The sequence below is a fragment of the Cydia strobilella genome, chromosome 12 (genome assembly GCF_947568885.1).
Source record: "Cydia strobilella chromosome 12, ilCydStro3.1, whole genome shotgun sequence".
In the NCBI taxonomy this organism is placed as follows: Eukaryota; Metazoa; Arthropoda; class Insecta; order Lepidoptera; family Tortricidae; genus Cydia; species Cydia strobilella.
Genome location: NC_086052.1, coordinates 73,006 through 85,540, shown reverse-complemented (window position 1 = coordinate 85,540; position 12,535 = coordinate 73,006). Strand labels below are relative to the sequence as shown.

At 38.8% G+C, this 12,535-nt stretch overlaps 1 protein-coding gene across 1 annotated transcript in view; it reads right to left on the bottom strand.

The window, feature by feature from the left end:
* LOC134745884 (sodium-dependent serotonin transporter) overlaps nt 1–12,535 on the bottom strand; it is a 53,754-nt gene that overhangs the window by 20,556 nt on the left and 20,663 nt on the right. Inside the window, exons 3-4 of the mRNA XM_063679981.1 lie at nt 12,258–12,417; nt 11,784–11,918 (exon numbers count right to left, since the gene is read on the bottom strand). Of these exons, the coding sequence (XP_063536051.1) occupies nt 11,784–11,918; nt 12,258–12,417 (295 nt within the window). The remainder of the gene's footprint in view (nt 1–11,783; nt 11,919–12,257; nt 12,418–12,535) is intronic.

The following is a 12,535-nucleotide window of genomic DNA, read 5'->3' as shown; positions in this document are numbered from 1 at the left end:
ATTTTGCGTAGTTAATTACGAGTAAGTCACTATCTAAAGTATGATACTTTGACTGACCATAAAATAGACATAAATATCGTTTATCAGTTATCACGTTAAATGCAACATATGTTTGTTTTCCTTCCATGGGGAGTTAGGAAAGCATCAGTCAGGGCGGGCGATGTTTGTGCATCGATAGGCAGCATCAGGGACACGCTGATAGCGTTTATGACGCGTTTTTATGAGGGAGACATTCCGATTGCTAGCTGAGCGCAGGCTAACCTGCTGCTGCTTGCTGTACCTACCTACCTATACCTATAGTACCGAGTTACGCGTTCTTGTGGTCGGTGCCGGTGGCGAAAGTACTCTAGAAGAATAAAAAATACACCTGATTATCCCGAACCGCTATAGTATTCGGTTGATTTAATTAAACTGGCGGCCCATTTAAGGGCACCTTTTACAGCTTTCAGTGGTACAAGCCATATAAAAAGAGATAATATTTTATTTTTTCCCGTTTGAAGTCGGTTTTACTTTTTTTAAAGATTAATTTGATTTTTCCACTTTTAGTGTTTCTTCATCTGTCTGGCCAAATTGTCACTAAACATTTTTGCACTTCGGGTAAGTTTCAAGGTCTGGATCTAAGCTATCAAGATTTGAGGAGTTGGACCTCATGGAACTCATCATCAGAACTAGACCTTAACACAAATGTTCCTTCAGAACTTACTTGTGCTTAACATATGTAATGAAGAGGACTTAAAAATCACCAAAATTGAAATATGCGTTGTTAAAGTGTCCCGTTTTGGTCATCATCAGTAGTTCCACTTCACCAAATGGTATTGTTTTGAATGAAAGTGCTTGGTTTGTTGATGAAAATACTAAAACCGATATATGTATGCCTAGGAGATTTGAGGAGTTCCCTGGACTCCTAATGGATCCCTTCATTAAAACTGGGTTTTTACAAAAACGGGACCAACTAGGGACTATATACATTCAAACAAAAAAAAAAACAAATCGGCTCAGAAATGACGGAGTTCTGAGGTAACATACATACAAAAAAAAATACGGTCGAATTGATAACCTCCTCCTTTTTTTGAACTCGGTTAAAAATACTGGGATCCCCGTATTTAAAATTAAATACCGGTATTGAAATCTACCATAAAAAAGGCAGGATCCCGGTATTGGAAGCCCTAACTAGATCTTGAGGTGACATTACATTGGATCGCCCAAGATGACTAGCGTTCGGGCACCAAACGAGAACACGCAGCTTCACAACGGCAGCGCAGGAATTTATGGACTTGACTCAGGAACCGCCGAATATGGACCGGCTAATGTACGGTGATTTGTACTCTGCTCTGCGTAAATGCCTATTTAAAGTGAAATGTGTATACTGACTTATCTAAATATATAGAAATGTAACGATTGTCAAAGATGTTTCGTTCCTTGTAAAAAATAGAGATTTTACTCCAAACGTACGCAGAGATTCAGCTGCCGGACGCCGGACAGCTCGGAATCGAAAAAAGATTGGTTTTGTAAGTGCCAAGTGGTATCATTTTTTCGTGTTAAAATTGAGAAAATTGTTAAGTTGCCTCCGATTGTAGACATCATTATAGCTTAGTTTAGATCATTTTACATAAAAGTTTATTTATACTCTAGGTAACAAAAGTTAAAGAATTGTTTCATATTAAGTAAGACAAGTTTTCTAGATAGAGAAATGAACCTGTGATTGGTCAAATTACGATGTTAGTCGCCGACGGCAGGAGCGACGGCCCGCGCCCCGCGGCGGCGCCCCGGGGCTCCGCTAATAAAGCACGGTGATCTTATTCTTATACTCTCACTTTTCTCAGTTTTCGGAGCGTGTTTTTGAAATAGATACTCGCTTTTAATAGGTATTCTTTAGGATTAACACGTTTTGTCAGAAATGCTGTGTAATTTTTGGTGAAGAGTCGGGAAACATAGGTAGGGAACTTAAACTTATACTTACTGAACTTTTAACTTCTTTAGCTTAATAAGTAACTGAATGTACTTAAACTTACTTGTTTATGTACTTTACCTGGATACTTAAAGGTTTTATTTGTATTTGAAATAATCTTCTATTAATAAAAAGAAATGTACTTATGACCATATAAAATATACGCACAGTACACTGATATTTAGCTGTGTTTTGATTAGTTTGTATCTGTTCTGTTAGGGACAAACAATGCGACGTGCCGAGCTCCGCGATCGCGAATCAATCAATCATGCAATCCTCGAAATCATGGCACTGGCTCGAGGCTGGCGAGAGTGGCGAGGGCGAGCCAGGCCAGGCGCTCGCAAAACATCGTCTCTACTCTATTTTAATCTGAAGTGCCGTATCTATAAAACATAATACATACTTTAGACTTATATTGACCGGGATATAGACCGTGATTACCTTTTGTAATAATTTGTTAGCTCCCGATATTTCGACGCAGTTACATGCATCATGTTCAATAATACAAAAGGTAATCACGAGCTATATCCCGGTCAATATAAGTCTAGTGAAACTAACCGTGAATCATTCAAAACTCTAATAATACATACTTATCAAAAAGCAATTATAGAATTGTTACATTGCAAATTACAAACGATTCTCGATTAAATCTGTAAGAGGCATTATTACTATCGATTTTATTGTGCACGATTTTTATTTTTTGTTATAAGTTCATACCTTCACAATTTGATGCGACTGAAACGTTTAGACACGAGCGAAATCAAGTTATATTTATTAAAAATACCAGCCAAAAGCATGTCGGGCCATGCTCAGTGTAGGGTTCCGTAGTTACCCTTCTGTCACAATAGGCTAAAGTGGAGCTATTAGTAAAGTAGATTGTTAAGCAAGGGATGAAATGGTGACTTACTTTCAATCGGAGACTTTGCATTTCTGGTCATAATAACCCAGAGCGAAAAACATTAAATTGCAATATCTATGAAAAAACACATATTTTAGGAAACTGCTGTTATTTTAAAATGATTTGTTATTTGACGTATGAAAATCAGTGGGATTGCCTCTTACTTTTTAATTTTCCCCTACCCTTCGCGTTTGAAAAAGACTATAAGAGCATGGTCTGGATCTGGAGCGGCCTGCTAATATTTGCGCTCCGGATTCAGGAACGTCGCGTCGGGACCGGGACCGATGGGCACGCGTGCTTACTTGCGTACCCACCACTTTTACAAATGCCTTTTACCAACTCTCATTAACCATCCTTAAATAACCTCATAAACTGGGGATACATTTATAAATCCTCTTCCTCGCGTTGTCCCGGCATTTTTGCCACGGCTCATGGGAGCCTGGGGGGTCCGCTTGACAACTAATCCCAAGAATTGACATAAGCACTAGTTTTTACGAAAGCTACTGCCATCTGACCTTCCAACCCAGAGGGGAAACTAGGCCTTTTTGGGATTAGTCCGGTTTCCTCACCATGTGTTCCTTCACCGAAAAGCGACTGGTAAATATCAAATGATATTTCGTACATAACTTCCGAAAAACTCATTGGTACGAGCCGGGGTTTGAACCCGCGACCTCCTGATTGCAAGTCGCACGCTCTTACCGCTAGGCCATCATACATTTATAAATAAGTAAATAAATATTTGGGGAAAATCTTACAAAGATCGACCTGACCTAGCCCCAAGCTTGTACTTCGGGTACTATTTAGGCAACGATATACCTACATACTTATAGGTATATAGATAAATACATACTTAAATACATAGAAAACATCCATAAATCAATAACAAATATTCATGATAAACACCAAATTAATGCCCTGACCGGGATTCGAACCCGGGACCCTCCTGCATCGTAGGCAGGGTCACTACCCACTGGCATAGGAGAGCGTTTTTTTCTTGTTTTTAAGTTAAAAAAAAGAAAAAAAAACTTAATTTTTTTAACTAATAGTCCTCGTGATTCTGAGTATATATATAATTTTGATACAAGTAAATGTTACAATGTTTTCAAAATAACTCCAAATATGTAATAATATAACGTTGGCAGTCAAGAGCAGTTTTCTAAAATGTTTAAATGTTCCCCTTGCGTCTCAACGGGGATATCCCCGTATATATATATAGCATAGCCATATGCCTAGCACGTTTGTCTAATAGACGCTAGAACAAGAGGAAGCCGATGGCTGGCCGGTGACCGCAGTAAACGGGGCCCTTTATAAATATACAGCAGGCAATGCTTTTAACAGGCTGCTTAAAATGTATGAACGCCAACAGCGGTCACATTTGTTTGGCGAGTGATAGCTTTTAGCCTTTTAAGCACGAGAGGGTCTCGGACCACTAGCGAGGAGATTGGGACTCGCAACTACTTACCCCATGTTAGAGTACTTCATGCCCTTCATGGGTGCTTGATTCAAAAAAGCGCCAAATAATTGAATACCTTTTCATTTTGATAGTGTAGGTACCTACAATTCTTGTGATATTCGCAATCACGAATATTATTAATTTAAATAAGTAACTTCATTTCAGACGATTCGGTATCAATGAAGTTCATCGGAAGCAGGGATCGCACGGAACCGGTTTTTTCCAAAAACTTCGATATAGGCATAATTTTCGAACTATTTTTATTTATTTAATAAATCTTACAGCTATCCTTACAGTTACCCAATGCGATAGTGTCTATTAACATTAAAAATAATAAATTACTACTGTAACTATACAACTACTATAACTAGGTATATACAGCGGGGAAATGCCGCCAGCATCCTTGGTACAATGCCTCAAGGGCCTATTTTAGATTTAAGCTAGTTATTAATTTCGTTTACGTAGTACCACTGTATATATCTTGTATGTAAATAAATGTATTTCATCGGTATATACTTATTTTATTTTTATTTTCTTTATTGGGGAAAAAAACAGATACAGACCAATAAGATTTACAGACAAAGTTAAAACAGTACATATAGCCTACATCCTAAGACAATTCCCACTAGGAGGTTCGACAGTAGTTTTAGGATAGCATTGTGATCGGAACTAAATACACAGACATACACTATATACTTAAACTTAACAATAACGACATTTAACACTTCTAAAGTACATAAGCACAAGCATAGGTTTATCATAAAAATAAATTATGGCTAATGAACACTACAAGATATACAAAAGAAACAAAATTACACAATATAAATAGGCTTAAAATTAAAGTTGTAATATCGAGCTGACTTTGCGCTTAAATTCAACTCGAGTATTATTAAATATGTCAACCGAGACTAGGCGTTTATTGTAGTTATTACATATCCTACGCAGCGGAGCTCGCACCCCAGCGTTAGTGGCAGCTATCGGGACCGCGAATAGGGACAGATTTCGTGTCCTGTAGTTAGGAGCTCGGAAACTAATAGCCTCAAGTAGCTCCGGACAGTTGTACTGACCTGTACATATGTTGTATAATATGGTGGCGTCTTTGGCGTGGCGTCTGCTCGCCAGGGTCTTCAACTTGTATGTGTCGAGTAGTTTGTCATATGACATTGTTGTACGTTCGAGTCTGTAGTGGAGGGCTCTAAGGAAACGCTTCTGTACCGCCTCTACAACATTTATATAGACGGCGTAATGTGGGTTCCATACCTCTGATGCATACTCGAGGTAAGGGCGCACAAGAGCGTTATAAAGTAACATATATGACGAACATTTTCTTAAAGGTTTAGCTGATCTGAGAACAAATCCTAACATTTGAAAAGCCTTTGCCGTTATTCTGTACACATGTTGGTCAAACGTTAACTTCTCGTCGAATGTCACCCCAAGATCTTTTACTTGTGATACTCTTTGGACCGTTTCCCCTCCTATGTTGTATCTAGAGACTATTTTATTTTTATTTTTTGTGAAAGTCATTTGGACGCACTTATCATAGGCCAAGTATAGTTTATTGTCTAGGCAATAATTATGGAACCGATCTAAGTCATCCTGAATGAGAGTGCAGTCATGCTGGTTTCTTACTGTTTTATATATTTTCAGGTCGTCTGCGAACATAGCAAAATTACAATTCAAAAAACAGTTTCCAATGTCGTTAATAAATAAAGAGTACAGAAGCGGTCCCAAAATTGACCCCTGAATTACCCCAGACGCTACGTGGGATGCTTGCGATTCATAACCATTGATAACGATTTTTGGGTACGATTGTCTAGGTAGGAAGCAAACCATCTCAGTAGATTACCTTTGATGCCATTAAAAGCTAATTTACGCAATAGTAGCAGGTGATCCACTTTATCGAAGGCTTTTCGGAAGTCCGTATATACCACATCTACCTGAGCGCGCTTGTCCATGGAAGAAAACAAATAGTTAGAGTACACAAGCAGATTTGTAGTTGTAGACTTATTCTTCATAAAGCCGTGCTGTTGTGGTATTATATTATTTCTGACAAGCGGAAATATTATATCGTGTATAAGCGACTCAAGCAGTTTCGATATACATGATTGTATTGATATCGGTCGATAATTATTGACCTGGGCTTTGGACCCAGATTTATGTATGGGAGTTACGAGAGATATCTTCCAATATTCGGGGTAAGTACCCTCTCGGAGACATTTATTAAATAATATTTTAAGTGGGGTTACTATTGCCGGTGCAGTATGTTTCAAGAATTGCGGGCTAATTTTATCCGGGCCAGGCCCTTTCTTAGTGTCCAGATGGCGGAGCTTGCGTTTGATATCAATGTCGCTTATATAAATGTCAGAAATAATACGAGCCGACTCTGAGCATGGTAAGTTGTCTAAATCGCGCCCAGTGCAACTGCTTTTGGGCTCAAATACGGAACTAAAGAATTTTGAAAAGAGCTCGCTTACGTCCTTGGGGGTATTCGCAGAACTATTTTCCAGGACCATAGTCTGGGGGTAGTTCGACTTTGTTTTTTTTAGCGAAGATATGTAAGCCCAAAATGATTTTATATTTGACCTCATTGCGTTTTCAGTATTTTCTATGTAGTTGCGAAAACAGTTTGTCATTAGCGATTTGCATCGTGTACGTAGCAACGAAAATTCACTGTAATCCCTAAGGGACTTATATGTTTTCCATTTTAGCCATACCTTTTCTTTTCTTTTTAGGGTTTTTATAAGAGCATGCGAAAACCACTTTGGGTAGGCCCCGGTATTTTTTTTGCATAGGGGAACATTGTCATCGATTATTTTATATATAATATTGTAAAATCTTAAAACAGCCTCATTTGTTTCCAAAAAATTTAGCTCATGTGTCCAGTCGATCTTATTTATTTCATTTACAATGTCAGTATAGTTAGCTTTATAAAAATTGTATTTTAGGGTGTCAATTGATGGCAATGGAGCAGTAGGCTGTATATTGATATCGAATTGGAATGGAGGGTGGTGTCTGTCAACATTACTAAGGGTTGTATCAGGAAGGGAGAGCTTACAGTCTATATTTGAAAGTAGTAAGTCTAATGTTTTCATATTTTGATTAGTAAATGAGTTATATTGGTGTAAGTCAAGTAGATTGATAGTGTTAAGCAAGTATTGGCAGGCCTCACTAGGCGTAGAAGTCGTTTGAGCGATCAGTTGACCTTGACCAACAGCCCATGTGAGTTCAGGTAAGTTGTAGTCTCCCGCAACACATATTTTGCAATTAGGAGTTAAGTCTTGTATTTTTTCGATTGATTTAAGGTGGTTAATGTAGGTATCTTTGCTGGCGGCCGGCCATATATACGGTTATACATACTATAACTAAGAATAACACAACACAAACAATGTAACTTTTACAAATTCACTCTCGGAACAGTCAGTCAGTATACGTCAGTTCAATTGGCAACTTGGTTAAGGGGATCCCATGCCCCAATGACCTTCGATTTGAATCCCTTAGTTTTCTAATGTTTTTTGTAGCTTATCATATTAACAGCAACGGATTTTAGCAATATACCTATAGTATCCCATATTTACTTCAAAGTTCATTGTTTTCGAAATATTTGGCATCAAAGTTGAATTTTAGGCCAAAAAACTGGTTTTCTGGCCATAACTTTTGTGTTAATTAGTTTAAAATTAAAACCTTAGACAAATTTTTAGAGACGTCTAAGACGAACCCAAATATGTAGATTTCGTATAAGTAAGATCTTTCACAGCAATCAAGATACGAAAAAAGTGTTTTTTTAGACATTGTTTAAAACAATCATAAATAAATAAGTATTCATTTTTTTCACAATCCGGTAGACAAAAATGGAGATAAAAGATTGAAGAACCGATAGCCGCTTGTCTTATAATTCTATATGTAGTGCAAAAGTAGGAGATACGATTTAAAACTTGTCAAAAATCGATGAAAACCTCAGGTAGCCCCTTAAATGTGCTGGTGGCTCTCGTCCAAGGGGCCGTGCGCATCAACCCGGTGCGCGCGTGCGGCTCGGCCTGCGCCTCCGCCACACGTACCGTGGGGGCGCGTAAACACCTATTGACTTTAGTAACTCTGGGTTACTAACTTTATACTCGAAATGTATTAGGACTCAGTTGTGTTTTTAGGTAACGACTTCGTATTATTAGATTGCCCAATTAGAGATAAAATAATTAACAAAGAACAAAGAAATACCGTTTTCCGATCCCTGATCGGCAGTGGTAGGTACATGTACGAAAGTTCCACATTTATTAGTTTAACAAGACGATTGTTTTGTTGTTATAGCAAGTATATATTCCCCTCTCAGAATTTTTGAAAATTGATAAAGTTATTTTATGTTTACTTGAACTAAGCCTTGAATCGTACCTACTGATAAAATAATAGTAGATTGTTAACCTAGGCACCCATTTCTGTCTCACTAACACTCTATTTTTCATTTCGAATACGAAGAAAATAAAATACATGTGCATTGTGCATTTAAAAAAAACACGACTAATTATAAACTTAGTATTTCTTGAGGGTACTTTCAATTAACAATTTAGGCAAAAATATCTTTATTTGTGGAATGGGGAGTTAATTATCAGCCAAAACCAAATTTTAATTTCTTATCGTAAAAAATAAGAAAAAAAACGAGCCTTTCTTAGAACACCAACGAGTTATTTTCAGAGCATGAGAAATGAAATAGTTATTTGTTATACAAGGGTGCAAAGTTGTATTTTACCCGCGAGTGTAGAATTGAAACACGAGCAAGCGAAAGGATTCTATAGGTGAACCACGAGCGAAGCGAGTGGTTCTAAAATAGAATCCTGAGCGTAGCGAGTGTTTCAACACACGAGAAGTAAAATACATTTGCGCCCGTGTGTAACACAAAACTTTTCACCTCACTATAGCGAGGAAAGTGCAACATCCACAGGCGTTAGATCATCTTTATCACTGTAATCTCTCATTTCTTTACGATATTATAACAGAAAACTCTGGAAGTTGTGTATTTTTACGCGAGTCGGTGAGAAAAGGTTTTAAGTAAAAAAATTGTTGACAATGTTGACATTTCTGATGTATGAAATGTCAACGATGCGTTTTGAAATTGCATCGACTCACCTTGTGCGTTCAGAATTATATTTCAATTAATTATTATTATTTCAATTATTTATTTGATTCGAATCATTTTGATCCATATAGTGTTAGTAAATACAACAAAACTTAGAATGAAATAAGGTTAGTGACATACAATTACAATTCACAAAACACACACATAAATTATAAAATAAAATACAATAACAGCTAGTATAAAATCTAGGCAATCTAGATGCACCATTTCTCAACATCTGTTGCGGCCACGTGTAGACTGTTCCAGTGTTTGAGTAATGGTGCATCTATCTTACCTGCCAACGTTTTCAGGATACTATTGTTACTGCCACACAGTCTCCGCATAAGTGACGCCGATCTGTTGCTGATTTAACATCATTATAAAAAAACAAACGTTCCTTATGGAATTTTAAGGTTTATGACTTAAAATCATTAAATAAATATCTATCTTTGATAAAGCTAAATTTGGTATTTTTTATTAGATTCTCAAACCATTTATTTAATGATAATTAATATTGAACGAACCATTATCATGAGCGTTTTACGTTTTGTTATCTGTCAAGCTACTTAAACACGCTCCATCCAAGGTCAAATTACTTTCCCCACTAGTGGATAAAACGCGTTTTTCCCCGCTTGTATTGAAGGATAAACGACAACTTTCCGAGCTAGTGAGGGGAAAAATGTATTATTTGCGACTTGTCAGCGTCGATAAACAGTTATGGTCGTATAGTTTTCTTGTGATTATCCTGGATTGGTAATGTTTAAAGTTACTTTGATGTGTGTGTAAAAGCCTGAATGGCGGAGCCCTAGGGGCCCTTTCAACGTGTAAGGATATTATATCTATCGTCTCGGAACCGCTTTCATAAATGAGGTATTGATCAATGGATTTTATTTAATCGTAATTGGTGTTGCTTTACCCACAAAATTGGTAGAGATGTATTGGTAGGACAGTTTTTTTACAATATTATCCGAATTAGGTGTGACTCGCGCACGGAGGGTTCCGTACCATTACGCAAAAAACTGCAAAACAATCACGTTTGTTGTATGGGAGCCCCCTTAAATATTTATTTTATTCTGTTTTTATTCGTATTTTGTTGTTATAGCGACAACAGAAATACGACATCATCTGTGAAAATTTCAACCGCAATCACATAATAGCAATCACGGTCCCGGTTCATGACACGTTCATGAGATACAGCCTGGTGACTGACGGACAGACGGGCAGACGGACAGACGGACGGACCGACAGACAGACAGAATGACGGACGGACAGCGGAGTCTTAGTAATAGGGTCCCGTTTTTACCCTTTGGGTACGGAACCCCAAAAAAGGTACAATTATTTTTGTGCTCTAAAATGAACCTGCTAGGCGGCAGGTAGTTAGCAACATCGAGTACCAAACAACGTAAAAGCAACTCCATCAAAAATAGCACTTGTAGATTTTTTGTCCACATTTATGGAACAACGATCTGCACTGGAACAATGCGTCCCGGCACACGGGCCACACGGCAACCCCTGGCCCGGGGGACTACAATCACTTAGTGCTTCATCTCCGAAGCAAACGGGACAATCGGCAATCGTGCCGAGAATGCCGACAGACGTAAATACGGTAGGTATAATAAACCATGAAAATCGCGCCGAGGGAGTCTTTTGACTTTATACTTCGATCGGTTATAATCTGTAACATGAATGTTGTAGTATTGATGATACCTAATACTCATGAATTTCCTAGCTACCTTTTGGAGGTTCTAGATTGGCGGGGTTAGAACACTTAGCCACATTCGTCAGTTTTTTGAATGGAAATGAGCTCGTATGCGCCTACGCTATCTTACGATACGAGCGTGTCAGGTATGACGCTACGGCATACTACGTCAGGCCTTCGTGCTACGTCATCCCTTCACGTCGGGCTACGTCACACCTCGTCACCGCCAGCTCACGTAGTTAGCCGATGCACCGTTGCATTTAGTGATTGTGAAATCGACGATCTACCAAATACTTGTAATTAATAAAAGCGGATCGCCGCCTTGACTCGTGGCCAATCGTTACTCCTACATAAATCGTTTAGGTTAAGATTTTAATGTAATTTTGCACCAAATAATATCCTATTCATTAGTACAGACCTCTTATCATTTACCTCCTCCGCTGCTGCTACTCCCTACATACCTAATTATATAATTAGCGTTAGTTAAAATTAAAGAAGAACAATCTGTCATGTCATGGCATAAGTACGGGATAAACGATGGACGGACGGACTTTAGGACGGTCCAGCTCGAATCCGCGTATAGTGTGACCACTGCGGGTTAAGGCGACCTGTTGGCCATGGGAACTATTAGGGGAATGACTGAACGGATGTGAATCAATAGGTACGGAATGATTGACTGACCTTTGAGGGCGGGGCAGATGCGCTTCCAGAGCGTGAGGCAGCCGCAGCGGTGGTACTGCCCCAGCGCCAGCTCCATGAAGAAGAGCGGCAGCCCGCCGAACAACAGCATCACGCAGTACGGGATCAGGAACGCACCTGCAACATTACTCATTTCAGAGACACAGTTCTACTTTCTACTCAATGGAATTTGAACTCTCGTGATTCATATTTTTTATGGATTGATGAGGGATCTCCGTTATTATTTAGCAAGGCCATTGTGAAAAGCGGTAGATATAATAAAAAAAACATTGCACAGAGTATCACGTAGGTACGAACACTAGTTTCTTGGGACTTTTCTGAGCATGTTAGGTTTTGGTAAATTTCTAAACCAAGCCACTGAATATGTTTAGATCAAGAATCAGTTTCCTTGTTCGTACGTGTGATTTTCTGCTGGAATACTTAAATCAAAATGAGTTGGTATTTAATAAACTTTACCTCCTCCGTTCTGGTAGCAGATGTAAGGAAAGCGCCAGACGTTGCCAAGGTCGACGGCGAAGCCCACCACGGCGAGCAGGAACTCCGCCTTCTTGGCCCACGTCTCGCGCTGCCGCACCGGCGTCAGCGACACCACCACCGCCCGGGCTTTGGGCGCCGGCTGTAATATACATTGGTTAACAACACAAGGACCGACAGCAGCCTTCTTGGCCCACATTTTGCGCCCCCGCGTCTTGGGCACCGCGGCTATTGGTTATAACAGAAGCTTCTTTATATTT